Raw genomic sequence first — 27,718 nt, 5'->3', positions numbered from 1 at the left:
TTGTTTTTTTTCAAGTGTTGATAAACGTTGAAAAGATATGTAACCTCTAGATTTCTCCTGGAGATTCGGATCCCTTCGCGATATTTCGGATCTGCATACGATTTATTTTGTTATCTTTTGTCGGGTTGTTATCTTTTTGCTTTCCATTCTCATTTGTATATGCTATATATCTGCATAAGGTTCAACCATAACTATAATAGCAAACCTTGACATAAAGCATGGCCTGTTCGATCTGTCATCTGTCGTTCTCGCCATGTTAAGTCCGATTGAGTCATTACAACTGCTACCCCAGTATAAGTTTGCGGTACAACTGCTGTTCCATTATCAGTTTGTGGTGCAGTGGTATTCCAGTTGGCGTAAGACACTCCCTCAGCCATGTTTTGCCAGACAAAGTTGGTTCCGTTACCATATAATCCAATCCATATGTCGTTTGTTATAGTCCTGATATATAATGAAAATGATCGATTTACCAAGTTTATTTATATACCTCCAGTTGTTTTTGGTCGTCCCCTCATATGCCATAATCGTATTCAGCAATAATTTAGAAGCAATGAGTTCTAGTATGCATATTTTGTAATGGAACTATCATTTGATTCATAGGGAAGAGGGGTCGCTTGAATGTAAAAAACAAGTATTCTGCATTGTTTTAAAGTTGCTATCTCTGTGATATCTTTTTTATTTTTACTATATTCAATCCAGCATTTTTTCTTTTAGTCTATCCTGATTTTATTTTTAAATAAACTGTCATCCTGCCTTTTTTTACCAACGTATCTCATCCTGCCTTTTTTTTTAATTCAAAACTCCTGTCCTGCCTTTTTTTCTAAATTCATGATCCTAGCCACTCCCATTACATTTAAATTGTAGCCCCTAATTAGATATAGGAAGATGTGGTGTGAGTGCCAATGAGACAAATCTCCATCCAACCTAAGACAACTGAATGAGGTCAAATTTGGGAAGCCTGTCCCAAGTCCGGATATTATGACCATTGTTAGTCTTATATGTTTTTAATTACGGTTAATGCGTTTGTTTGAAGTCAACTGAAGCCCCGTTGGGTTAAGGGGAACAACCATTTAACTTCAAATAAGGTGCGGGGGCTATGTGTTTTTTTTGCTTCAAATATATTCTTATTCTCAAATTGATAAAAAAAAAAAAAAATCTGTTCAAGTGGAGAACAAAAATAATATTCGGAATCGAGAATTTGATTGATAGCGTTGAAAACAAAATAAAATACCATAAAATACCCCTTAAAATTAAATGGTTTGTCTCTTAGAGCAAATAACGAACGGTGAAAATTGTAGCTGTGTTATAATGCATACAACATCTGTACTCTTTTTGTATTATGTATTTATTAAGGAACAATAAATTTTGCCCTGAATTTATATTCGTCAAATATTTTGTCATGTCGAGATCAAACTATATTATCTAAAAAAAGTGATAATTCTTGAACAGGTATAAAGTAACAAAGATTAGTTCTCTACACTCTTAACTAGGATGTTATGTGTGTTAAACTAAAATAATTCGGCAAAGGTTGTGTTTGTCGGCGTCACAGATTAGTATTAAGACCGACATGCAACAGACGTACAGAGAAATTTGACTAAGTCCGTAATTTACACGCAAGGGGAACGCTAAGTAACCAATGGACGCGCGTTGCATAAGTTTGAAATTCGTCGAAATATAAAGGTGAAAGCTTGGTGAACACTGTAATTCCAGGAAATTCATATGCAGCATAACGATTTTCATTTGGCTCCAGCGTTTATCAAGCGTGTACCTCTTCGCTACACGTACGTAATATATGCGTAACGAGCGCGTTGAAAAATGCTACAAATAAGTTTAAGACACGTTTTGGACACGTTGAATACGCCTTAAGATCGTTCGACTTTTACTTGGGTATTTACTTGGATGTAGGAGGGTGTGTTTGTAACATACGCCTTACGTAGTTTCAGCCCTCCGTGAACGTATAAAACGCACCCGTGGCGTAAAACCGTAGTTTGACATTCATAGCAATCTGCTCCGAATTGTTTTGTGGCATATGTCCGTGTTTTTACAAGGTCAAGGGAATCTATAAGTAATACAAAATCCCCATAATCACATTTTCGAGACACGCTGCAAGCATGGATAATCGTGCTAGGTACAAAAAATGTACAGCCGGGATGCGTCTCAAAAACGTTTAAGGGACGTGTTTCCTTTGTAGTGTGCATTACTCCATCTATGTCGGACAAACGTCAGACAAAAGCCAACATACGGTACTAAAATACTTAAATGCCCGATAAACGCTGATGCACCCTTCTCGTATGCCCAGCACCTGCCTAATGAGTAGTGGATACGATATACAGATATGATTAACAAAATTAATGTGCTCAAAATTACTAGCATATTGGCAGTGTACCTGTTTTTTTTGGCCACACATGGCGTACGTTTGTGCTATACGTTGATGTGTGACGCCACTATTACCTTGCAATAGTTAGCACCAGAAATATTATGTTGCAATATATATATATGTATATAATATTATTATCATCACTTACATGCCATATAGCTCATCCATAACACGGTTCATTGCCACAGGATTGTTTAACACTGCTAGTTGTCCTCCTATGGCCTGACATTCTCTTGAGGCTTCATAGAAGTTGTATAATCCGGAGAGAAGGCTAAATGAAGGTTGAGCGGGAGCTATAAATACAAGATTTTACCATACATATTAATGATACAAATCATTAGTTCGGTCGTTGTCGTTTGTTAAAGGGGTACATAAATTACAATAGTCCTTTGTGGAACTTTTTATAGCTTGCTGTTAGGTTTGAACCAAGGCTCTGTGTTGAGGACCGTACCTTGACCTATAATGGTTTACTTTTACAAAATTGTGACTTGAAAGGAGAATTGTCTCATTGGCACTCATACATTACCACATCTTCTTATATCTAAGTAAAATTCGTCAAATAACTTTAATATCTGACCTATTCTTCCATTATAATATTTTAATTTGTCGGCATTGCAATTGAATTGTTCATTAAACCCTATTTTTCCTTAATCATTGTTAATTAAATGCACATTTCTTTCTTATATTCCCTCGGCATTGTGAAAACAATTATATTCCGTAACATTTTGAGATAGTTACGAATTCATATATTTTATAGGTTATCGTTGATCATCTCAAGATGACAAATGACAATCTTTTTATCGCTATTTTACTTTTGACGACGTTGTTTATTTCATGTTAATTTCATTAGCAACGCCACGTGCCTCCATAGTTTCTAGTTCCTCCATCTCAAGCGAGTAGCATGATATGAAAAATTATAACAAAAAAGATCAAAGGAAAAATGCACAAAATAGCGATAATATCAGATTATTACATGGCATTTTTCATATCGCATGTATTATCAGCCCTAGGTTCAATATCAGCCCAAGAGCCGCATGGCTCGAGGGCTGATATTTACCGAGGGCTGATAATACATGCGATATGAAAAATGACATGTTATGATCTTTTTATCATATGCTTCAACAATGGAGAAAAATAACAGATTCATATATTGATTCTTTTACGTGGTTCTAAAATAGGACTTCAAAGAGTGAAAAGTTTACGGATGTCGGACCCCAAATTTAGTACCTTCGATATGAAATCTTTCTATCGAATACATTTTACCCAAACAGAAGAGAAAAATATCTAAATATGTACAAACCGACAAAAAAAGTTATTCAACAATATTCATAATGTACACTGTTTCGAAAAGTTAATTTTTTAAAGTAATTTTCTAAATTGTGTTTGAAACTTTTAAAAAAGCATTTATTTATTAATTAATTTGTTTGTTTGTTTTTTTGTTTGTTTTTTCTTAAATTATTTTACACAATATACTTTCCAGTATCTAAATAATTGTTTTGTACATTACTTTGTAATGTTTTCCACTGAAAACGTAGCATTGAGGTGTATTTTCCGGAATTTGCCGAGTATCACCGGAATGCCATGCGATAACGTTACGGAAAGGCTTGTGATAACAATCGAAGCATGTGATAAACTTTTCATATCAGCCCGCTAAGCACCAATTCGAAAAATATGGAATTTACGTTTAATTTAATGCTATTATCATACAGTAAGAATCATATGTTATTTAGTCTAGGTATATGATAAATATCTTTATCAATCCACTATTCACGCCATGTTTTTTCTCTCCAAATAATTCAAACGTGTCAATTTAGAAATAATACTTGTGCTTGTCTGGTCTGATATTTTGTAGATATTCAAACGAACATCCATAAAAAAGGACAAGGGGTTCTTTCTTTAATTTGGATCAACGCTTCCAGTCTATCAGCTTGTATATCTTTGCGTATAACTTTGAAAGTTATTTATCACTGCAACCAACTGTTTTCTTCGCATGCTTCATACATGTATGAGAGAGTGCATTATGTTCTTTTTTTGTCAGCCCTTCTTTTATGTTTGAATCAAAGCTAGAGGCGTACGTGCGAATGGTTTAAAACCTAAAGTTAAATGACTGAGTTGGGTTTTGGTTGTTTATCTTGTTTTTATGCATGTTTTCTCTGACAAGTTTGGTGCCGGTGGTTGGTTTTATCTGATATCCCGATGAATATTTAATCATACCTCATATCCTTTTAACCATTGTTTCCGGGTTTGTACTTACATGAGCCACCCAGCCGTAGCCACGTATAGAGCAGAACATGATTATCCTTCCGGAGATCACGCCATTTTTTGGGAGGGTTCTTGCTGCTTAGTCTTTTCTTTTTTACGTTTTGTTTTGTGTACCATTGTTTGTTTGTTTGTTGTTCTTTTTTATTTTTACTAATGGCGTTGTCAGTTTTCTTTCGACGTATGAGTTCAAATGTCCCTCGGTATCTTTAGCCTTTTTACACTATGTAAGAAATTAAGCTTTCATACCTCCTTTTCAAAGAGGAAGTTTTCGCTATCGTAAAAGTGAATGTCCCCTTTACAGAAAGGTCATTGTAAACATTTTCAGATGCTCTTCCATTCCCCGCCCTCTCGTTGGATCGGCCCTCAACACTGCTACAATGTACATCGTATGTGTGAAGTTGAATACTATTTCTACTTTTTTCCAAAAGATACTCGAATCTTTATAGATTATTACATGGCATTTTCGATATTGGATCTGGTATAAGGCCTAGACACCCATATCAGTCAGAGGGCTTTATATTGGGTCGTGGGCTGATACCATGGCCAGTTTGGAAAATGACATTAAATAATCTATTTATCACATATGTTCAAGCTGGAGAAAAAAAACATATATCAAAAATTCAAAAAATATTTTAAGAAAAAAATGTATCACAGTGAGTTAACAAAAATCTATGTAACTGCTTCAGGTGACGTCTTGTTTACAAATAGTTTTTGATGGACAGCAGGTTACCGGGAGCAAACTCGGGTATCAATATGGACTTCGAGGGCTAATATCTATATTTGCCCCCAGATATTAGCCCCCTGGGCAAATAATTAACCTTGACTTCCGGCTATTAATGGCCATGCAAAAAAGAACATGTATGATGTACTAAATGTATGCTAATATACTGTGTTACCTATGCACAATGAAATGTAGTTATCCAAGCACTTTCGTGATAGCCAAGCAAAGGCATACAGTTCGTAGAAAACAACACATTCATACATCGGTTCATCAACCTTTTCCCAATTTGCCCAATCAAGTAAGTCTCCATCACCCCATTGACATGGAAGACTGTGACACGTTAACGACATCCATACTGTGCCAGTTATTTGCCTGTAAGATTTAATGTAAAAAATACAAGACATGTTTTCATTGACATGACAATGGGCACCACTGTCTCATGTTAGGGGAGGGTCGGGATCCACTAACATGTTTAACCCCACTACATTGTGTATGTATGTGCCTGTCCCAAGTCAAAAGCCTGTAATTCAGTGGTTGTCGATGTATTACAAATTGTTTTTTTGTTCTTTTTTGTACTTAAATCAGGCCTTTAGTTTTCTCGTTTGATTTGCTTTACATTGTCATTTCGGAGCCTTTTATAGCTGACTATGTGGTATGAATTTTTGTTAAAGACCGTACGGTGACCCATTGTTGTTTATTACAGTGTCATCTGGTCTCTTTGTTATTGTCTCATTGGCAATCATACCACATCTTTTTTTATATACATTTACAATATATTGCTTTAAAATATTTAAAAAAAATGTCAAAATTGCACACGAAAAATAATAAAATGTTATCCAAACACCCGAACGGAGTATAACTTTATATGTTTAATATTTTTGTGAAAATTTGGTCTTTGACATGTGTCTCTTTTAGGGTTGATTATGTACTGGGTTCCGAAAGGTTGGGCTGTTTGCTTAACACTCACCAATAATCATTACATTGCGGCAGTATATAGTTAGGGAGCAACCATTTGAATTTTTAAACAAAAGTCAGGATGACAATGTATGTAAAAAGAAAGTCCACGGGACACAATTTTTTGTTGTTAATAAAGCAATACTGTTTTTAAATTAAGTCACTATTATAGAAACTTACTAATGTTCCACTCTAATTCTTAAACCAGCTATTTTTTTCAAGAAATTTAAATGTTTATATTTTAAAAAAATTTTTAAATCAATTGACGTCTTTATATCTGTATATGTTCAATGTGTAACACGAGGTCAATATAATTAATCTAACATATATATTTATATAATTATATATCTAAACATATACTATTAATTGTATAAATCCGGATATGGTGTAAAAAAGAATTAGCACCTCATGTTTGCGGTTTACCATCATTGTCGCAAAATTATTGTTTTCTGTTTGTTATTAAATTAATATAATGATCCGTTTGTTAAATCTTGTAATCTTTGGCAATCCGCGTTATTGGCATTCAGTATTGTTTAAGAATATCAGTTGTTCGACCTGTTAGTCAATATAAAAAAGAAGATGTGGTATGATTGCCAATGAGACAACTATCCTCAAAAGACCGAAATGCCACAAACATTAACAATTATAACTCACCGTATGGCCTTCAACAATGAGCAAAGCCCATACCGCATATAGTCAACTATAAAAGGCCCCGATAAGACAATGTAAAACAATTCAAGCGAGAAAACTAACGGCCTTATTTATGTAAAAAAAAATGAACGAAAAACAAATATGTAACACATAAACAAACGACAACCACTGAATTACAGGCTCCTGACACTTTTTCTTCTTTATTTTTTTTTGGTCTATAAAAAACTTATTTTAGGCTGTATTTAGACCCCTCTGCAACGAAATTTATTTTATGTGCACGTATAAAAAAATGCGGGGTTTCTCCATGGCAATCATAGGTTTAAACGTTGTTTTCAATTTATACTTGTTTATCTCTAAAATATAATATACAAGACAAAGTAGAACATAGATTTTTTGCGCGACAACTGTCTTAAAGATATAGATCTAAAGCAGAAAACCGTTTGTTTGTAGAAAATATTGATTCTGACTGTTTACTCAAGTGAAATGATAGTTAAGTTGATTAAATAATATTTGTAACATCAATACTATAATTCACACAGAAGTGTTTATTACTATTTGTATTCAGCTAATATTCATCAAAATAGAATATAAAGACTCAATTAACTTTTTATTAGATCTGTTTATTATCGTTTTGTCAAATGTCCATTCAAAGAGAATATTTAGAAATAAGCAAACTTTAATTTGTAAGGAATAACATACTAATAACTGATGCATTTATTCAAACGTCAACATAAATCAATACATACGTATTTTTAGAACACCTCCCCTAGATATAAAGAAGTCACATTGTCGGTGCTTCTGAACTAGTTAAAAATTATTAGATACATTTATATTGTCAAAACAATTATTATTTCTGGTAAACCTGAGCTTTAAATCTATTTTGCGCGATGTTTCTTTCTAGTTGGTTTTTTTCACTTCGCATGACTATTATTATGCTACTAATGTTAGCTCATGTATGCAGGTATGAACGTTTCAACATCCAAGATAATTCATCCTTGCCGATTCATCACCCTATGAAGATATATTTCGACGATGAACTGTTTTCACTACGGCATTACAAACTTGTTTTAAAAAAATAGTTCCACTACATATGTGTTTTTTTTATTTACTGTAAAAAAAATCTTCAGGTACATGCAAAATTGTATATCCTTTCTGTTTTGATTATTTCCTCGAAAATGACTTTACAATATTATTGCTGTTCATGAGGATCATTGAAACGTTGTATCGACTGCACTTCAAATCGCACATATGTTTAGAGAGGAATATACTGTTATGTTAAATGTTCAATAGAATAAGAAGTTGTGGTATGAGTGTTAATGAGACAACTCTCCATCCAAGTAATAATTTATAAAAGTAAAATATTTAAGGTTAAAGTACGGTCTGCAACAAGGAGCCTTGGCTCAAACCGAACAAGAAGCTATAAAGGGCCTCAAAGTTTACTAGAGAATGTGAAACCATTCAAACGCGAAAACCAACGGTCTCATCTATAAAAAAAATCTTAAAAAACGAGAACCAGTTATGAACCACATCAACAAACGGCAATCACTGAACATCAAGTTCCTGACTTAAGACAATGCAAACAAATACAGCGAGTTTAAACGTTTTAATATGTACCAACCTTCACCCTTACCTAAAACAATAGTGTTACAGCATAGAACATAGAAAGAATGTTTACTTACAAATATCCTCAACAAGCACACCACCATATTGATTTCAGGACTTACTGGATTGTGAGATATTGTTCCGCTGATTTTCATGATGTCACAATAGTAAAAAGCAAGACCGTTTGACGTCATAATCGAATTTTGACCAATGAAAAACTGATATCATTTTTAATATACTTACTGGCTGATGAGATATTGTTCTGCTGATTTTTGCAGTCCGATATTATCTATCTTAGCCAATTCCATACCAATACTTTTACAATAGTCAGTCGCACCATCACAATTCATCCTTACGTAATTGATATGAAAATATGCTCCAAATCCTAAAACATAGACGGATTATAAACGCTTACTTCATTATAGGTATTTTTGATAATGATATATAACCCACAAAAAAAAAGGAAAATAAAAAAAGTCAGATCCGTTAAGTTTTACAATTACGTCAAAAAAAATTTTACGCTGTCTACTCAAAATTAAAAATGCTTGATTTTACCCTAAATATCTCATTTCGAACAGTTATAAGAGTTGCAGTATATAAAGAATAACCTTACATTGTCTCAAGATATACATTTTATCTGTACTTGGCTTGCAACAGGTAGAAATGATCGTGAGAGCCTCGCTTTCTTCCGGTTTCTGAATCTCGTATAAATAACATTTATATTTCGAGACAACGTATGGTTATTCTATATATAAATCGGAAGATAAGGTATGACTTCCATTGAGGTAACTCCCCTTCCATATCACAATGTATAAAAAGTACGGCATTCATTACGGAGCATTGGTTCACACATAACATCAAGTTATAAAGGCTCAATATGCCAAGTGCTAAACGTGATAAATACTTCAAACAAAAACAAAACAACGATCGCATCTTTATGCAAACGAGGAACGAGAAACATATGATCAAAACCAAAATAACGACAACCACTGAACAACAGGCTACTGAATATGTATGAAATTATGTGTGCAGTTTATTTCATTAGAATAACGTCCAAGTATCATTATAACTATGCCTGTACCACGTATACAGGTTGAACTTGGCGCAATAGCTTTGCATCAAATTGATCTGAAGAGCAAATATTTGGTGAGCTCGCTATGTATGTACTATATTATTATGTGTTGGGCACTTTGTAGCTTGCTGTTCGATGAGAGACATGACTCCTGGTCCATGTCGTTGAGGATCGTACTTCAGCTATAATAGTTTACTTTTAGTAATTGTGACTTGGATGGAGAGTTGCCATTAGCACTCATACCATATCTTCTTAATTTATAACACATTGTTGATTTAAAATTTCTAGATAAAACAAACATTAAATATGTTTCCTTTCAAAATAAGGGACACACACATTTCTTGTTCTAGTTGTAAAAGCAGTTTTTTTACATTAAGATCACAAAAATATAATGTGTGTTCTCCCTCTACTCACTGGAGACGAATTTTTGGTGCCATAAGTCATGCTTGCTTGATGTTCTGGGCACATGTTAACCTCTCGTCAGAGATTTATTCTATGAAAATCACTTACCATTTATCATGACAATCGGCATCAACAGAAACCATATTCTCAATAATTTTATTGCATCCATTACTGTAATTGAAAGTTTTTAGTTTGAAATGGACACAAAATACATATGTGGAGAGAAGTATTTAAAAACAATACAAACACAGCACGAATGTTAGACAGCAGAGGTCATTAGCGTTGATTTAATTCATCTTTACGTCTGTTGAAAGCGATACTATAATGTCAATATGTATTTCTGTAATTGTCTTTTTTTATCAAACTATTTTAAATTTATTGCAATAAGATTTGGGACAAATTTGTACTACGTGTAATAATATAGAATTTTCTTTAGGGCTCATGTTAACAGAAAATAAATGTATTCATTTATTTGATGTGTTTGAGCTTTTGATTTTGTCATTTGATAAGGAAATTTCCTTTTTGAATTTTCCAACAGATCAGTAATTTTGTAATTATCACAGTGTTTCATTATCCTACCTTCTTCATAATTTTCTCTGTTTATTTTTAATTTGTTTTTGTAATTTGTTAGCCTAGTCGTTGAATTCTTGAATTCCTTTGAAATACGAATGAAAATTATCTCATTTTCCATTGTATTACAGGACTTAATTTTAACACTTTTTCACAATCCATTTGTAAAGACTTAATTTTTGATTGAAATAAAATTGAATTCTAATAAACATAAATTAAATTATTATTTTTTTTAAGGTGAGGTGCGTCAAGAGGGTCAGATCAATATCAATATACTTTTTCATAACATATCAAAAAGTAAAACAATAAACCAAACACCAATAAAGGGGGAGGCTTTAAAATCTGACAAAACCAAATGAACTGATTGAAGGCAAACATAACCATATGCACAAGCAATGCACTAGGTTAAAAACACGATAGTGGAATGTATAAATATCCTGTCACTTTAAAATTCATTCGAACAAAATAAGCATAATAACACGAACAAACACTAAATGAAAACCGTACATTAAATGAAAAGATCAACACCTTACGCATTGAATATAATTTAACACACGGTTTCATGTTTATGTAATTCAAATATCACGAACAACGCAATTTGTTAAGACACAATAAGAAAAAAGAAAAAACGCACCTACAGCTGACAGGTTTTGATACCTCGTTTTATACAATAAACAATTGAAATTATAAGGCGGATAACCATATTACTGGCATGAAATGACGAATATCGCGTTATCAAAAAAACGGGGGGTCATTTGAAGAAGGAATGGTTTCCCATATAATACTTTGCGGTTAAATAGGATGACTGATTGTTAAATATAAGTTTTTGATTTACAATATTTTGGTTTCGAGCATCATTGAAGAGACATACATTGTCTAAAAAAGTGCGAACCGGGTGCAGTTACATTGATACCGTTTGTATTACTACAGCATAACGATACAAAGTTATTATCACCTTTATGAGCATTTTTTTTTATCATTATATAACTTCAATAGTCAAAGATATATTTAATTAAGATATATCACAAACATATCTTTTAAATTTCTGATTTTGTTTAAAATACACTGAGAAGAATTTGATACAGGTTTAGTCTATTTGAAAAAAAGTATGCCCAATATAATATACAACGAAATGTGATTAATATGCGAAATAAAAAAAGACAAATTTTGAAAAAGTAAAAAAATATATTTGTTTAAATATTCTTACCTGATAACAACAATATTTGATTCACTTTCGACAATCTAAAATAAATATTTGACTGTTGTACTTGTGATAAAAAGGTGTTATATTGACGTAAAAAAGTAAGGCTGACAAAATGATATAAGAAAATCGATAAATCTTTTCTGATCAGCACAGAGTTAACATCACACGTGACTGTCGCAAATACCGAATGAGTAATTTCATAATTCCTTCCTTACTTTACTGATGAATTTCGAGTTTAACTTAGTAAACTAAGTTCTTGCAACACAATTATTTTCAATATAACATTTAAACCCCGTAAACACTATATTAAATTAACGGCAGCAAATGGGATTTGTGTATTCAGCTATGTTGAAAGACCCGCATAATGACAAATGACAAGAATACAAACTGTTTGGGGGAGAAAATCGGTGCAGTTTGAATAAAATGACGGTTTTTTTAGAAAATACGAACAGGTGGCTGATGTAGAATTCCGCCGAAGTAGTCGATCAAGAGTACGGTGAAGATTTTAAGACTTTGAAATAATGCAACTGTGATTGAAAAGAATGTTAATGTATACAGTGGAAAGATGCAAGCTACAATTTTGGCCTTTACATCTTATTTTTCTGTTGCCTGTACCAAGTCAGGAATATGACAGTTCTTGTCCAATCTTTTTTGATGTGATTTGTAATTTGATTTTGCCATGTGATTATAAACTTTCCGATTAAATTATCCTCTAAGTTCAGTACTTTTGTGCATAGAAACAATTTAAAAATTTCACATAGGCATTGTTAGCGTCCAGAGTTAACAAATCAAAAGTATGTAAGAATTAATTTCAGAAATAGAGTGAGATTTAAAATAGTCCAAAAGATATATAGAATTTATAAGAATCCACACATAGTTCATTCCACTACGCGATTGAATAATTTGACGTTTGTGGTTCAACGTATTTTGAAATTCATAATAGAAATATATCATAATGACATAAAATAGAACAATATTATACTGACGGGATCTTTAAAAGTACAGAGTCACCTTATAAGAACCAAGGAAATACAAAAGGTCGCATATACAAAACACACCAGCAAAAAATGAAAAACAATGCAAACTCATTGACGGGATGTTCAAGTACCGAGTTCACGTTAAATGGATATCACATACAAAAGTCCAACAGTAAAAATAATATTAATAATAGAACAAAGACAAATGAAATAACAATAAAACACGTTGTTAAGATGATAAACAACATCAGTATGCAGAATCTATAAATCAAGACCATCATGTATTATTTGTGAAGTTAAACGGAATATTTATCAACAAGGTCTTGGTACCTTCCGATGAACTTTTCTAGAAAAAGGATGAGACGTTCTTTCAAATACCCGTGGTTCATCAACTTTCTACTCAGACACTGATGACGTTTTAAAAAGTAGACGTTTGAGATGCAAGCTCTTGAATATCGGATAAGTTGGGAAATATGTATCCCATATGCAGGTGAAGTTGGTATATTGCTACTAACATTATAGTGGAAATTTATAATTTCAAAATTAAAATCGTCTCGTATGTCATACATTCTGGTACTGAGATGACTGTGTAAGTCAAATTCGAGATATAAGTCTATTATTGTTATTCCTTATTTGCTAAGCGACAAAGGATATTTTGCTCTTTTCTTGCACTCTTGTAACTTTAGGTATAGTATTTTATAAAGATATATTACCTGTTAAAAGCTGTATCATTAGAAGATCAAACTTAGTTTCCATATTATATACCGTGTTTACCTGTAAAAACTACTCAACGATAATAAGCTAATGATATCCACACCTGACCTTTCGACCATCAAACTTTATTCAGAGTACTGAACTTGTACTCAAAATATTTGATCCAGTATTTTAGTAGGTTAATTACTGAGTATATGTGCCAAATATGTGCTCAACGATAAGGGATGACGTCCGTAAAAGTCATGTTTTTGAATTCAAACGTACTTTAACTTCAGAATCTTTTGATAAAGGATCACCAATACAGAAACGTTGGTCTTTTTCGTTAAGTGTTATAGTTGTGACGTCATTTTCAAAGTAAACACAAAATCGATATCATAGGGTAACATTTTTTTTACCATATCAATCAATTATCGAAATACATTGGAATAATTTATATTCTGTTAGCATTTGACATTAATTGCCTGTTTCATTTTTGGTGAGATAATAATTATTAACACGATTTAAAATCTATAGAAGACACATATAGTGCATATAACTACAGGTAGTATACAGCTCAGCAATTATTCAAAGTGCATTTAATTACAGGTAGTAAACAGCTCAAAATTGTTCAAATTGTAAGACATGCATTTGTACAGCTAGGCTTATTCTCTTAACTGTAGCTCTATCTTTTTCATAGATCAGTTGATCACGCCATAACAGAGGTTGGCTTTTAATTATAGAACAAGCTAACACGATTTCAATAAATCAATATATTCCGTCTACTATATTTTATTTTAAGGCATTCACTAGCTGGTCCCAGAAAACGGTATCTCCATATTCATCATTTGGATATTCTATATAAGACTTAGATTGAATCATCTCAAGCACATTCAATGGAAGGTCCCGAGGAGACATTTGTTCATAAAACATTAAGAAAACAACGTTTTCGTCTCGTCGTTCGTATACGTTTTCCATTCGAGCCATATTATATTCGAACATGCACCAGTATGATTTTAAAAAGTTATGAGACATTATCACTAAAGTTTTGCGACTGTTATGAATCGCAGATGCGATATTTGTAGCAATGTCATTTCCGGGCAGGAAATTTCTCTTGTGTAAGCATAATTGAATTCCGTTTTCAACTTCCAATTTTTGCAGAAGAGTATTGTGAACAAATATTCGATCTTCATCAGCATAAGATACGAATGCTCCATACATGTAAGAATATTCTTCCTCAGTTTCCGAATGTAAGCTGCTATACTTTACTTTTACAATATAATATAAGTAACGAAGTTTCCACCGGAATCTGTAAACGACTGCTCCCACAATAATTATAAGGAATAGTAAAATTCCAAAACCTAAGGCTAATTCTAAATTTTCATATGATGCGCAATGTTTCTTTAATACATTGTAAGTTTCCATTGGATTATGAAGTGCAACGATTGTTCGATTCCATAACATGCACTTATACTTTTTTTATATTCTTGAAACGTACATTTGTGGTTGTCATCCATTTAATGAACTTAATCGATATACAATTACACTCTAACAAGTTGTCATTTAAATCGACAGAAAAGTTTTGTTTTCTGGCTAAAGAATCCAGTTGTAATGTAAAAGGGTCACTGATAATTGTTATTCTGTTTCCGCTCAAATCTAATTCCTTTAAATGTGTCATGTTTGATACACGAAAAGTTATATCTGTAAGAATATTGTCACTTAAATCAAGTTTTTGCAGATTTCTTTGGAATTTGAATATGTTCTCCGGTAGATTTGGAATTCTATTTTTAGATAGCACGAGATCAGTAACCGATTTCAAATTATTAAATATTTTACCCTCGTTATCATCAGGAAGAACATAACCAAGTAAATTATTTTGAAAGTTTAAACGCTCTAATTTTTTAAAATCAGTGCTAAAGAAGATATTTGAAATATTGCTGCAGAAGTTGTTAGCCACGTTTAATGTTTTTAGACTCGTCAAATTGAAGATAGGACCAATTAATGAATGTAGTATGTTATTACTTATATCAATGGATTCTAATTTATTTCTTGAAAACATTAACTTAGGTATATCCATTACAAGACTGCCAGAGCTGTAATTTATATGTTTCAAATTTGTTGGAATCGGTATTTCAATTAGACTAAATATATCTGGAATATCCCCTGTTGTAATCTTGTCTTTGACATACCGTGATAAGATTCGACTTTGGTCCATATAACTAGGTTCATTGACATAGTCTTCCTTGCATGTGCATATTGAATCAAAAAAACATTTTTCGGGATAAAAGTTTGTTTTATGACGGTAAAGGTCTGAAATGTCTGCAGTTTCTAAATTTGATAGATGAAGTACATCCTCTAAATAGTAACCAAACTTAAAAGGATTTTGTCTAACTGATAACAACTTAAGTGATTTTGGAAGATAAGTCAATGCGTTTTTCTCTATAGTTTGTATACGATTACCGTCGACATACACATTTTGAAGGGAGGTGTTATGTAAACCCTTGATATGAGACGTTTTTAAGACTGTAGTCAGATCTGCCATTTTGTGAAGATAGCTAACCTTAAGAATGTTTATGTTTGAGAATTTTAAATCACTTGTAATGTTTTCAAATCCTTCGAATTTAATGCACGTATTATTCGAAACGTCCAAAAACGTCATAATTTTCAAAGCAGTTAATGTCCCTTTATGAATTTGTTGAATCTTGCATGTTGATATATCTAAATGTTTGACCTGAGGGATAAACTGAAAGGATTCATTATTCAAAATTGGTAGTGAACATTTTCCAGATGACCCAGAAAGATCGAGAATTGCAAGATTCTTCAGTTTACTATATTGTTTGCTCAGGAAAGAAATTCCATTGGATATGAAGTCAATATGTAGACTTTCAAGTGATACAAGTTGTGAAATATCTGGTTGGTAGTGTTTGACGAAATTATTTTTTAAATTTAAATACTTCAATTTTTTCAAATGTGTAAACGTTTTAGCACCGAACGAAATATTTCCTTTTGACATATAATTGTTTTGCAAGCTTAAATTAAGTAAATTTTGAAGACCTTTGAACGACATTTCTGTTAGTGTATGAATCCTGTTATCAGACAAGTCTAATTCTGTAAGGATTGTATTGTTAGAAAAGATATCATTTGGTATTTCATCAATGAGGTTATGTTTCATGATCAACTTTATAACATAACTTGGAACGGATGGACTCCTTTTCAACTGTAGATGTGAGCAGTCGACTTCAACAAAATTTGTGTGGTGTTCTAAGCGGCATCTACATCTTGGAAGAAAGCTGCATGGACGGTGCTGTGTATTCCCGCATATTGTTATCAATGAATTTAAACAAATAATTACATACAGTATGCGTTTGTTTGTCATTTTATATCTACAATGAAAATAGAACTCATAGTATTGTATATTCGAAATCTAATGCGTGTATTTATTACTGCGATTTCCACAAAGCAAACATAAATGTGAAAATACAAAGAAAAGTGAACACTGATGAATTCCGACGGGCTTTTTGATAAACATAAACATAGATAGCGATCTCTATCAATTGAATTTATCTTTGTCTGTTTACGGATTAAGTGAGGTCGAATTATTCACTTGTAAGTGAATAATTAATTAAAGATGTTTCTTTGCTAAATTTTATAGTAACTGAACTAAACTGGATGTTTAATGCACTAGATCATATCACTATATGACTATTTAACTTTCATTAATGAATAAACAAGCAAAAATCATATTTCCTTTTTCTCTATCTTGTAGCTGATGCCCTTTCAAACATCCATGTTTTCAAATATTCAGCTTTAATCGTCCAAACTGAAGGTAAATTATGACAAGCGTTTATGACGCATTGAATTAATGACGTGTTGTTTTCATTTCTTACAGCACGCGGGCGACATCTCTGCTGGTTGGCTATCAGTATCCGAGTGTATTTTAATCTCTGTAGTCAGTGCTTCGGTTATGACATGATTTATACATTGTTATAAAAAAAAACTTCTAAGACTGTCCGTTTATAAATTTTTAAATTATAAAGAAACTAAGGTTTTAACTCACTAGAGCAAAGTTGACTTCAATGATTTTAGCCAGTTAAGGGGAACTTTTTGGTCATAAAGGTCTTCAACTGTTTCTGTTCTTATACACACTCGGCTTTTAACTATTCGGCTTTGGGCTTTCATGATGACGGTATATCAAGAAAAGATGTCCGTCCGAAAGAAATTAATAACGTGTTGTTTTCATTTTTTACAATAAAAATAGGGCAACATGATATACCAATTAAATTTATCGTCATTTTTACATAAAATGCTTAAATGATGTCAATTTGTTCTTATTTTAAATGAAGCTCTATCGTATGAACCAGGAAACGGTATTTCTTCACTCCCCAAAGACAACTTTTAAGATATTATGCGAAAATTGTTTCAATAGCTTTTCCCCCAACAAATGAACATTAGAGACGAATAAAGTTAATAAAAGAAACAATTCAAAGACGCACGTGAACACATATATCAGAATCAATTAATGCAAAGTTACAGTAAAAAGGGTTTTGGCACAGATTATTTTTAACTTAGAACTCTTACGGTCGTTAGACTGTATCTGAAAATCGAAAATATAATGCATTTATCCCTATTTTTCTGAAATAATATTTCAAAATAGGTGCGCATTTGTATAAAAAGCGCATAAAAACGACGAACATTTTTTATATTCGCTTGATTTTTTATTTTTACTCCATAGATTATACCTTAAAAACTATATGATCTTGGTTCAAAACGTATACCAAAATCTGTGACAGAGTCAGTCTACTGCTCCTTGGCCTCAAGGGGAATAAAGATTTAAACAAAGATTATTAACAAAAATTATTGCTTCTGGTCGTAAAGAATGATAGGGTACACTTATCCTAAGACGTTACAATCGATATAGAGTTCATTCTCAACCCATACAATTCTTTAAAGGGTTATATTTTAATGGAACAGGTACTATTAACACAACATTATATAGTAAATATATTTTATTTAAGTGAAACATTTTCTTATCTTGACATGCATACCGTGATATTTAAACAGAATATAACCCAAATATAATTTCTAAGGCCGTCCAAGGTAAAAATGATACAATGATCTACATAAAAAAGAAATTAATGAATACTACTTTATTGTGCACACTCATTGAAAGCATGTACGTGTTATTTACTATTGAATGTGAATGATAATCATAATTTTACATCTGTCATCATATCTTACAAAACTAATAGTCATAAAAGGTACCAAGATTATAACTTAATACATATAAATAAATCTTCACATATAGAAACACCACATTAAAATAACCGTTATTTGTTCGTAGAATTCTTGTCACAAGGAAAATATTACTGATATTTGCCCTCCCAACATTAAACCACAGAGTGTGTACAATCCACACCATTCCATTAAGATTTCATCATTTGACAGAGTTATTTCTAATATTTATGATGTATTTGGCACTCGTATGGTTTAGCTTTTACTGCTTGAAATTATAATGATGACTCATAATCAATCCTCATGATTGATAAAAACTGTTTATTTATTATTTATTCGAGCGTCACTGAGGATTTTTTGTTGTAGGTTATGTAACTATAAAAGTCTATATCTGTATATATAATGTCTTTCTTTTTGTCTTTAAATTGTCCCCATGATGTAATCAATTGGAATACAAATATATATAGTTATCATGCTTACCTGTCGATCAACTGCTCCCCAATAAAAACAAAGTTTTGAAAACACTTGAAATCGTTAATCTTGACATTTCAAATTTAATCTATCACCATAACACAGGGTATGATTTATGGTAGATATAAATCATAGATGCATTGATATCGATTGGAATATAAAACAAATATTTTGGAGTAAGATAAACAAAGTAAAACTTATATACCAAATACAAGAGGCTCTCCATGGGGTGTTATCTATAACAAGGAAAATTTTATAAAACAAACATTCCATAATCCAGCAGGTACTAACAACATGGATATTTACTTTATTTGCAAGATTTGTTAAAGGTTAAAGCTCATAATATAAATACCCTTTTGATTATGAATACGAATCGGCGTTTATCATATTGCCATTATTGTACATGTCATGCAAAATGGTCCTGAAAAAATATTTGAAAAACTAATTTTCAATGACTATGTCAGCCGACAAGATAATACGCATAAGGTGGAATTTGATTTCTGGTGATCAAATTTTTTTTTTTAACATGTTTTTAAATTTATAACAGAAACATATAATGTATAGTATTACATGTAGTATACGGCTCAGCAATGATTCGAATCGTTAGATACATCATCTAGGCTTATCTTTAGCTGTAGCCTTTCGATAGATACACTGATATCTCTATAACCGAGGTTGACTTATAATTACTGAACCTGCTAAAACAAATTTCACATTGTGTAAAAAAAAAAACTTTATAAAACGTCTGTTTTAACTATTTTCACTATACTTAGAATTGTATATATCATGTAGATGGATGTATTTCAATTTGATCGATACATTGATTTAATACAGAACTACCTAAAACCTAAAAGAGCTACACATAGGTCTTGTCACGTCAGAATTACTAATTTCTTTGTCGTTGACATTTTCTCTTTTAAAAAAAGAATAAGTTTTGACTGTCCCTTGGTATCTCTTTTATCTATTATCTCAAGATTATCAGATAAATCAATATATTCCGTTTACTACATTTTACTTTAAGGCATTTTCTAACTGGTCCCAACAAACTGTATCCCCATATTCATCATTCGGATATTCTATATAAGATTTTGATTGCACCATCTCAAGCACATTCAGTGGAAGGTTTTTGTTGGATACTTGTTTGAATTCTGAAGTCGGTTGTGAAGTATGTTTGCAATCTTTTGCTACTGAATCCTAATTATTATCACCTTCAGTTGATTGTTGTAGGAAAATCGAAACCCAATAGTTGTTAGTTTTCTAAATTGTATTGATTAATGTTTGCTATTTTTTGTGCCATTTCTCATCCTACCTTACTAACAAAAATATTGGTGAAGGTGGTACGGTCATCTATAGTTTCTTAGATAGAATTCAATTGACTCATATATTGGCAAATATACATTTTCAACTTTTTCTTATTTTCTTTCGTTTCATGCATTTGTGTATGGAGTTTTCGTGAAAACAGTTTGTTCAATTTGGGAAACGAATAATTATTGTTGCTCTTTGTATTTCAAAAATTTGCAGTCAGTTCCAGTTCCATTTCGTGAATTTTAGCAGTTTGATTGGGAAATTCGTGATCATTTAGAACACAAGTCCTGGTAGTGGTAAGTGTTGTACTGATAACAACTACATGGAGTTTAGACAGGTCTTAATTGAGTTTGTCCATACACTTTGATTCATCATAATACAGGAAATATATTTATCTGCGCTTCCCTTGAATACAGTGAATTTAGAAGATAACATATGAGTCACAAATTATACATCGACAAACTGTAGATGAAAATTACATAGATGTTGTCAATAACGAAAATTGTGTACAGTGTTAATATTCTCATTGCAATCCAGTCATATAATTTAGCATATTTAACTTTTTTTTATTATAGACGAACGCTGTATATGACATGCAAAAAAAAGCAAAACAAAAAGTCATAACAGTGCAATAAAGATGATTTAATTGTTAAAAAAAAACAACAACAAAAAAGTCATACGCAAAACCGTTCAGTTGTAAAACATTACTAGAAACCATAATACAACAACATGTGACTTGCATTTTGTTGTGAAATAGAGGTTTACTATTCGTATATGTCTTTCTGGAAGTGATGTCGGATACAATGTTGGCCTTAGAACTCAAAACAGACAATGAAATAGATCAGAGACAGTTTATAAGTTCCCTTTAATTGATAAAATAGCGACGTTTCAACTGCTAAAAAATCAATCTGTCAGCTCATACTCAGACTACTTATACGTTAAAAAGCATCGAGAGGCAAACTACAAATTAGTATATACATGTAGATTTATAGGATGTAAAAGCATATCAACAGTTTATCAAACAAATTGGTAAACAAAATTGCTATTTGATTTTGTTTTGCGTATTCTTAGGAACAACATTTCTAGCCGTGAAAAAAATGTTTACTATTTTAATTATTCATTTTCAAGATGACGGTAAAATTTTAATCTAGCTAAATATATATAAATTAAACAAAGAAATGAAACAAATAATGTCAGATACACACAAAGAACACAAACAGAACAATCACAGATACTAAACTAAAATGATTATCAAAATCAAGGACTAATAACCTCAATTAAACCTAAAGATGATTTTTTAGTTTTTATGCACACTTGCAGTCTGTATGCATTTTTATATCAAATAATGTGAAACTACTGATATCATCTGTAATAAAACGCAAGGATATTCCACCATTATAAATCTTAGTTTTTTATATCCATATTGTACTACCTGGGACATTATTTACTGAGCCAGAACTAAACGAGGTGTACAGTGAACACTTAGAACCATTGAATACAAACGTGACACATTGTCGGTCTCTGACACACAAACTAGCGCAACGAACTTCATTGTGGCACTGTGTTACATGATATGGTTGGTTTTGAGGTTTGATATCTTCAGCTTTCAAGTTAAAATATCGCTTTATATGTCCTGAAACAAGCAAAACTAAAAAAATCAATAGATGTAGTCAGCGTTAATATGTCTATCAAAAGAAACATAAATTTGTATTCTAGATTTGAAATCAGTGTACAATATATATGTGAAACACTTTTTGAGTACTTATTGTTTGAATATCATATATCTTTCGTTCTTTTCTTCCTTCTCCGTTTTTTTTTGTGTGCGTATCATATCACACAATTGTTGTTATAGTCTTTTGAGCTTTCAATTCGTTTGAAGTACATCAATTCATATGAAATATGTTATTGTTATATAATGGCATTGATGAATATTGAATGGATATCCAAAAGTAATGGAAGTACCCTTACACAACAAAAGAAATATCTGGATATAAATACAAATTCTAACTTGCAATTATATTATCGATACAAATTTTACTACACAATATCCGCATTTTGACATGAATCTAAAATTGAGAATGGAAATGGGGAATGTGTCAAAGAGACAACAACCCGACCAAAATGAAAAAAAACAACAGCAGAAGGTCACCAACAGGTCTTCAATGTAGCGAGAAATTCCCGCACCCGGAGGCGTCCTTCAGCTGGCCCCTAAACAAATATATACTAGTTCAGTGATAATGAACGCCATACTAATTTCCAAATTGTACACAAGAAACTAAAATTTAAATAATACAAGACTAACAAAGGCCAGAGGCTCCTGACTTGGGACAGGCGCAAAAATGCGGCGGGGTTAAACATGTTTGTGAGATCTCAACCCTCCCCCTATACCTCTAACCAGTGTAGAAAAGTAAAAGCATAACAATACGCACATTAAAATTCAGTTAAAGAGAAGTCCGAGTCTGATGTCAGAAGATGTAACCAAAGAAAATAAACAAAATGACAATAATACATAAATAACAACAGACTACTAGCAGTTAACTGACATGCCAGCTCCAGACTTCAATTAAACTTTGTTAATATAATGTTCGAGGCCAAAATGTTTTAAGATCAAACCTCAAAAAAATATACACTGTTAATGTGTTCACCTTAAAAAACTTGATTGTACAATATAGCGACAGATCTGTATTTTGACGATTAATGTCTATTCAGTGGTTCAGAAGCCAAAATATCTGTCATTTTCGAAACATTATACAAAAGTTAAACCCGATATTCGCTATGCATGTGTCTTTCTAAACCCCCAATCAAGAGCATTGAACATAACGGTATATTTACTATAAGTTCTTACATTTATTGTTCGAGATTTAGCATGTTAATGTTATACCTGTGTGTGGTGTTAGTGGATAGTTGCCCCAAGTGTTTCCTGTAGTTACTGGATAAACTTCGGTTGTAATGTCACTGAACTGATCAATATCCTGGGATATTGGGAACAAATTTTCTGTTGGATCTGTAAAAATTGAAATTAATAAACGTGGTATGATTACCAATGAAACAACTCTCAACAAGAGACCAAATGTCACAGAAATGAACAATTATAGGTCAACGTACGACATTCACCAATAAACAAAGACCATACCGCATAGTCATCTATAAAAGGCCCCAAAATGACAAATGTAAAACAATTCAAACGAGTAAACTAACGGCCTTCTTTTGTACAAATAATGGTGAAAAAAAATATGTAACACATACATAAAGTATATTTTAGAACCAAATCAGTACAGTAAGAGTTTAAGCCATATACAACATCAGACAAATGATAGCTACAAACAAGTTGATGTATAAGCCATACTCTTTCAAATGTTATTCAATTTTATTAACCAAAGAATAGGTGGCGTTGTTTGTTTTTCCGTGAGTTAGCTACCAGCCACATTCGTCACAAATCGGCCGATTCTGTACCTCATAGAAGGAGAGTAGCGGAGTCCCCGAGGATTGCAAATTGCTACCAGCAAGAGTGCAAGAGATGAAGATAAAGTTGTCTTACACTGACAAAGAAAATGGTATGGTTTATTTCAGCCTGTTGTATACCATTTTTGTTATAGGTTGTTGCAGCCTGTTGTAAATCATTGGACATATAATAAAAAAAGAAAAAAAAAAGAAAAAAAACATAAAGTTGTCTTACACTGACAAAAGAAAATGGTATGTTATTTTGCAGCCTGTTGTTTACCATTGGAGAAAAAAGGAAAAAAGATAACGTTGTCTTACACTGACAGAGAAAATGGTATAGTTGAGTGCAGCTTGTTGTGTACCACTTGCATTCAGCGCTTCCCCTTGCCTTCACACACTTTGATGTTGCCATGTTGTTCGGTTCCCCGTTAGTTACCATCCAATCCGTAAACGTTGTTGGTGTTCTGACGTTCCAGGAAAAGGTAACTCCGTCCGTCGTTAACCCAATCCAGTAATCATCTGTCAGAAGGCTTTAAGATGGGAATGAAAACTTCATAAACGTATAATGTTGTATAAAAACAAAAATTTTGTTTTTAATATTCTATTTCAAAATGATTATAGTGATATAAAAGATAATAACAATAATAAAAATACAGTGAAATGAATAATCGATTACCAAATTTAACATGTTTGGTACATGGTATGTTCAATTTGCCGATGTTTCTATCTTAACTATTCCTGTTCAATATGTTTAAGTTTAAACATATTTATTTATAGAGGATTGGGAAACAAGGTTTGAAACTTGAATTTGAATTAGGCCTTTTCTATATCCCGTCAGGATTAAATAATGTGATACAAAGATATAGCATGTTTATATTTTTAAGGTAGCACAATACAAAGATTTTTCATCCCCAATCATACATCTTTAAACTGATTTAATTCCACTCATCTTTCTTTAAATTTTATAAATGAGGTACCAAAAGAAAAAAGAAGGATTAATCTTTCAAATTGTGATAGTTTCAATTTGACGTAATTATTAAATAATCAATTGTTATGTAATTTACCCTATTGTGATGTCCATACTCGAATGAATTTAGCTGGAAGGTCTTTGTTATTCATAGTATCCCAAAATATTTTATATATTCTTGCACAACATAGTTTGAGAAATTTTGCAGTGACGAATTCAGAAAGGGGTGCGTTTATTAGACTCCTGGTTATATATTCCTCTAAAACAATTAAGATCATGTAACATTTAATAATATGGTATTAGTAACAAAAACTGTATTGTGTTAAACTTTCTAATTTTTTTTTCAGGCAGCAGTGGAGCAAAGTAAAAGCTTAATGATTAACTGTAAATACAATCCCACGAAAAACATATATCAGAAAGAGAGATTAAGCTGATTGTTACTATAAGAAAGCATTGTCAAGAGAGATTAATACAATATTGATAATATTTCGAGGGAAAAAAATCTGCTCGAGCGTCCTCTCATCTATGTGTTATTTAATTCGTTCTTTTGAATGTTATATTAAAAGTGATGAACTATGGCGCTTGTACATAACAACTATCTGTATTTAGCATAGCGCACAAATACTTATGCTTCTCAATCTCAATGAAGGCGTAGGATGTAAATATTTCCTTTAAGAGGGATAGGAAGGGGGGTAATTGGTTTTTTTAGCCAATTTCAATAATTTTTCCAACGCTATAAATAAATTAATTTTTTACTCATTCTCTGTAACCACTTACACTTAATTTTTCGGCATACATAGTCACCGATCTTTCTGAAAACTTGCTAATAAGTATATCCTATTAGATTAGTCAGAAAAAAAATGCAAATGATATATATATATATTTTGTTTAAATATACTTTTTCACTTTGTTGGTCTTTTGGAAAATGTTGTTTGTGCTGTTTTTAGACCCTTCTACAACGAAATTTGTTTGACATGCACACGTATAAAAATTGCGGTTTTTATCCAACGCAATTAGTTTTCAATTTAGACTCGTTTATATATATATATATATATATATATAAATATATATAAAAGTCTATAAAAAGGACCAACCAGCAAATTTACTATGTACCGGATCGTCTAGAATAGGCGATACTATGCAGATAAGGAAAAAATTATATCAGTCTAAAGATTTGCACAACGGTACTGATATAAGGTGTTATTAAACGAAAATGTTGTTATAAAATCGTGTTGACAAATATTTCGGCTCAACAAATGGCCTTCTTCTTGTGTCACAAGTTTTAACAATACTGATACATAATGTATAAGGTGTGAAAATAGATCAGTGATAATACAGGTAAGTTTTGGTCGATTGATTTTAATCCTGAATATCATAATTTAAACAAAACACTATAAATCAATATACGTGACTGTGTATATTAACAATAAAAATAAGTGAAAAACAAAACTGTTAGTATTTCTTATTGATGCCGTTTGGGTGATGTACATTAAGTTCCTTTATCCAAAAGCTTTCCCGAACCTGTCGCTGTGCATCACTCCAGTGAATGTTCTGTTCAATCACTAGAATTTTCATGCGGTTAAAGTCATCAAGTTTGTGATCCGACTGTCTGAAGTGCTGAGAGACTGGAAGAAGTGGCTTCTTAGAGATATCACTCCGAAATATTTGTCAACACGATTTTATAACAACATTTTCGTTTAATAACACCTTATATCAGTACCGTTGTGCAAATCTTTAGACTGATATAAATATATATATATATATATATATATATATATATATATAAACGAGTCTAAATTGAAAACTACGTTCAAACCTATGACTGCGTTGGATAAAAACCGCAATTTTTATACGTGTGCATGTCAAACAAATTTCGTTGTAGAAGGGTCTAAAAACAGCACAAACAACATTTTCCAAAAGACCAAAAGAGTGAAAAAGTATATTTAAACAAAACGCATTTGACTAACAGGTCGAACAACTGATGTTCTTTAACCCTGCTGACTGCCATTGACGATTGCCAAATAAAATTGATCACAAGATGCAACAAACTGGATCTTAATATAAATTTAATACGTCACAGAAAAAAAAAAGTTGTTAACTTGTGGACAGGATGTTGTGCCACAAACATTCGGTGTCAATATTTCTTTAGTACACCATATCCGGATTTAGACAATAAATGTCTCTTCAGTGATGTTAGGGATCGAAACGGTATTTGGAAGGCCTTATAAAAAGTACCCTCATTTTTTAGAGAAAGTACCCTCATTTTTAGATTAACTCTTGAATTTTAAGAGTCAATATATAGGATGAACGGATCATATAAACCGGAGGGAAAATATGATACATGCCCACACAAAAAATATAAACGAGTCTAAATTGAAAACTACGTTCAAACCTATGACTGCGTTGGATAAAAACCGCACTTTTTATACGTGTGAATGTCAAACAAATTTCGTTGTAGAAGGGTCTAAAAACAGCACAAACAACATTTTCCAAAAGACCAAAAGAGTGAAAAAGTATATTTAAACAAAACGCATTTGACTAACAGGTCGAACAACTGATGTTCTTTAACCCTGCTGACTGCCATTGACGATTGCCAAATAAAATTGATCACAAGATGTAACAAACAGGATCTTAATATAAATTTAATACGTCACAGAAAAAAAAAGTTGTTAACTTGTGGACAGGATGTTGTGCCACACACATTCGGTGTCAATATTTCTTTAGTACACCATATCCGGATTTCGACAATAAATGTCTCTTCAGTGATGTTAGGGATCGAAATATATATATATATATACTGGTTGGTTACCATGGTAACAG

The 27,718-nt window shown here is 31.9% G+C and overlaps 3 protein-coding genes across 3 annotated transcripts; all 3 read right to left on the bottom strand.

The window, feature by feature from the left end:
- Positions 1 to 191: 191 nt before the first annotated feature.
- On the bottom strand, positions 192 to 8,917 carry LOC134694402 (uncharacterized). Its single transcript, XM_063555411.1, has 4 exons — positions 8,811 to 8,917; positions 5,536 to 5,732; positions 2,526 to 2,670; positions 192 to 441 (listed from the first exon to the last, which is right to left on the bottom strand). Exons 1-4 carry the CDS (start codon positions 8,915 to 8,917, stop codon positions 192 to 194), a joined length of 699 nt encoding a protein of 232 aa, XP_063411481.1.
- Positions 8,918 to 14,055: 5,138 nt separating this feature from the next.
- LOC134694616 (toll-like receptor 4) lies at positions 14,056 to 15,037 on the bottom strand. The gene has a single exon (XM_063555651.1). It carries the CDS (start codon positions 14,944 to 14,946, stop codon positions 14,275 to 14,277), a length of 672 nt encoding a protein of 223 aa, XP_063411721.1. The 5' UTR covers positions 14,947 to 15,037; the 3' UTR covers positions 14,056 to 14,274.
- A 6,865-nt stretch (positions 15,038 to 21,902) lies between these two features.
- LOC134694401 (uncharacterized) lies at positions 21,903 to 24,357 on the bottom strand. Its single transcript, XM_063555410.1, has 3 exons — positions 24,250 to 24,357; positions 23,372 to 23,494; positions 21,903 to 22,123 (listed from the first exon to the last, which is right to left on the bottom strand). Exons 1-3 carry the CDS (start codon positions 24,341 to 24,343, stop codon positions 21,903 to 21,905), a joined length of 438 nt encoding a protein of 145 aa, XP_063411480.1. The 5' UTR covers positions 24,344 to 24,357.
- Between the last annotated feature and the right edge of the window lie 3,361 nt (positions 24,358 to 27,718).

The sequence above is a fragment of the Mytilus trossulus genome, chromosome 13 (assembly GCF_036588685.1).
Source record: "Mytilus trossulus isolate FHL-02 chromosome 13, PNRI_Mtr1.1.1.hap1, whole genome shotgun sequence".
NCBI classification, from domain to species: domain Eukaryota; kingdom Metazoa; phylum Mollusca; class Bivalvia; order Mytilida; family Mytilidae; genus Mytilus; species Mytilus trossulus.
Note: the sequence above shows the minus strand (reverse complement) of the source record. Positions and strands in the feature narration are given on the sequence as shown.